This window comes from Aplysia californica, unplaced genomic scaffold, assembly GCF_000002075.1.
Source record: "Aplysia californica isolate F4 #8 unplaced genomic scaffold, AplCal3.0 scaffold00512, whole genome shotgun sequence".
Taxonomy (NCBI): domain Eukaryota; kingdom Metazoa; phylum Mollusca; class Gastropoda; order Aplysiida; family Aplysiidae; genus Aplysia; species Aplysia californica.
In genome coordinates this window covers 423,936-426,858 of record NW_004797782.1, presented here as the reverse complement: position 1 = coordinate 426,858, position 2,923 = coordinate 423,936, and the positions used below count along the sequence as shown (strand labels likewise).

Sequence of the window (2,923 nt, the reverse complement as noted above, 5' to 3'; positions counted from 1 at the left end):
CAGACAGACAGACAGACAGACAGACAGACAGACAGACAGACAGACAGACAGACAGACAGACAAACAAACTACTGACCGCTATTTTCCTCCTGACAAACTCAGTCAGTATCCCATTCTCCTTTAGTTGATCTAGAACAGTCCTAGATAGAACAAGATGGCGTCGCAGCAGGAACTCCTTCTGGCGCAAGATGGCGCGGACCACGCCCACTTCTGTCGCCATTGTTACGTCAGTGCGAGCTTCAGAAGCTTGAGATTTGTTCCCAGATTCTGAGATTGTCCAATGAGGTTACGAATGGGATCTTTCTCCAAAGTCCTTGAGGTTATCCAAACAGGTTATAAATATAATTTATTCCGAGGTCCTTGAGAATCCTTTAGATTATCCAAAGAGGTTATGAATAATAATATAATTTTTCCAAGGTCCTTGAGATTATATCCACATAGGTTGTTAATCGATTTTTTTCAAGCTCTTCGAGATTATCCAAAGAGGTTATAAATATAATTTTTTCCAAGGTCCTCTAAATTATCCAAAGACGTCATGAATAGAATTTATTCTTAGATACTCGAGGGTCCATTAGATTATCCAAGGAGGTTAAAAACATAATATTCTGAGGTCCTCTAGACTGTTCAGAGAAGTGTGCACCATCGCTTCCTGTACAATGTGGAGATTTGGCAAACAATGAGATACATTTGTATTGGATCAGTGAGTTGGGGTAGTTTGAAATTGGAACGAAATATTTTTCCTTTAATTAAGCAAAGAATCGTTTAGAAAAGAATCGTTTAGAATAGGCCTATTCATTTGAAATTCGCTTTAGATCTAGTTGTTAATTATGTGATATAAGCTCGCTGTCACTGTCAAGAGACTGGGCCCACATGAACGAACACATATTTTGCATTCTTTTGTGGCTGGAAAGCAAAAAATAATTTTTAAAAAAAATTAGGGTTTACAGTTTAACCAAAGAGTTAGATTTAATAGCAGATTTGTTCAAACATAAAACCGATGAGCTCAAATTGTATCCAGGTGAGTCTATATCTGGTTTCAAATGGGGTTTTGCAATCAACAATACGTTCGGAACTATTTAGAACATACTTTTTTCCGGCGTCTTTGGAACAACGATAAGGCCTCACTGTCGCACGCAGGAGAACCAAGTGAGATGCTTTATCGAGTATCTTGGCCCCTCTGCTGGGATATTATTGCATACCTCGCAGTCCGGTTTGGTCCTATCAAGCAGGGTTGAAAGCCCACCTCCTAAAGGATGTAAATTTTGTCAATGTGGGCGAAAAAGTACCTTTAATAATAATAATTGCATTTATATAGCGCATATCCATGCTCAAGAGCTTGCTCTATGCGCTTCACAACTATTATTACCCCAGCAGACCCCCTGAGAATACTCAGAAACATTCTCAGCTTCTGCGGAAGCATACAGCGCAAGCTGCGGATTTCACGCGCTCAAACACTATCAAACTAACAAGATCTTTCACTGTCTATAGCTGGGTACCCATTTCCGCCTGGGTGAAGTGAGGAAAATTTGTGCAAAGTGCCTTCCCAAGGACACAACGTCGGGACCCTAACGGGATTCGAACCCACGACCAATGCCTAGATCTAGATTATATATCTAGATCTATAATCTATACATATCATATTTGTGAAAGTTCTTCACTTTGGCAGCCTAAATTTCGGAACCACAACTAAAATTAACGGTGGTTCAGAATCATATAAAGGGTGCACAGTTTTAGTGAGGAGTTTGAAGTCGTTGTAGTTTAATTTTCAGTTCATCACAAGTTTCGTTTAGATCTATTCTAGGGAAAGTCCGTCTTCTTAGACGTCATTGTAAACTAATAAGGCTTCCGTTCACAAGGGGTGCGCACACTGATCCCACACCTTTGAAATTCTGGAGTGTAGGCCTACTAAAACGAAATAGAAATAGAGAATCAAATCTATAATCTCTATATTATCTAGACCTTTTAATTTTTTGCATCTCTCAAGATTTATAGCTCCATTCCAGTAGAGTGTAAATATAGTAAGCCAATGACTTTCAGTTGATGTTAATGCACCGATCATTCCTTTCATCGAAAGGGGGTCCAGCTAGTTAATAATAATATCATAAAGCTATATTTTCACATCTTTTTATATCATGTGTGCTTGACTAGCTTTTCATTCATTACTCATCGTTATAATCTGATGGACCTCATGTTTGATCACGGCAAGCCTCACCCTCTTTACAACCTATCCAGCGCTACTGCCTAAAATCAAGGGTGTGGCTGAAAGACAGCGGTAAGAAGGCGCCAGGGGTAGCAGTAGAATGAGTCAGAAGCCCAGAGGAATGGCGGCAACGACGACAACGACGACACCGATGATGATAATGATGATGGTAATGATGATGATGATGTTTGTATCCCGGGACTTATTGAATCGGAAGCGAACACCTTATCTCTAATTCACAAGAGCTCCTATAAAATGAACAGTTTTGAAGTGTAAACTTTTTCGCCTGAAACGACACCGAAACTAAACCTTCACCACATGAAAAGTTGTGGCAATGCTTCAAAACTTTTTAAGATCATAAATGAATAAACAAACATTCTCTGGAAACAAAAGTAAACAATTCAGACTGTAACTTTCTGTCTTTCACTGTCACCGTTTCTGATCGACGTCACCACTGATCAAGAACTGAATGATTATTAAAAAAAGCAACTGTAGCACAATAATATTTGTAATGATAATAAATATATGACTAGCAATGACAATACTAAAATAAAAACAACCTTTTGATGATTGTAATAATGATTTACTCGAAAATGAAATGAGAGGAAAATAATAATAACAAGAATAATAATACGGATGATAATGGTAACACATATGTAATAATAATAATAATGATAATAATAATAATGATAATGATAATAGTAATAATAATAATAATATTAA

The 2,923-nt window shown here is 37.6% G+C and overlaps 1 protein-coding gene across 1 annotated transcript in view; it reads right to left on the bottom strand.

Annotated features, from left to right (window-relative positions):
* LOC101848063 overlaps nucleotides 1-2,923 on the bottom strand; it is a gene marked incomplete in the record, with an annotated part of 18,144 nt that overhangs the window by 14,405 nt on the left and 816 nt on the right. Inside the window, 1 exon segment of the mRNA XM_013086848.2 lies at nucleotides 77-649. Coding sequence (XP_012942302.1) covers nucleotides 77-220 — 144 coding nt within the window.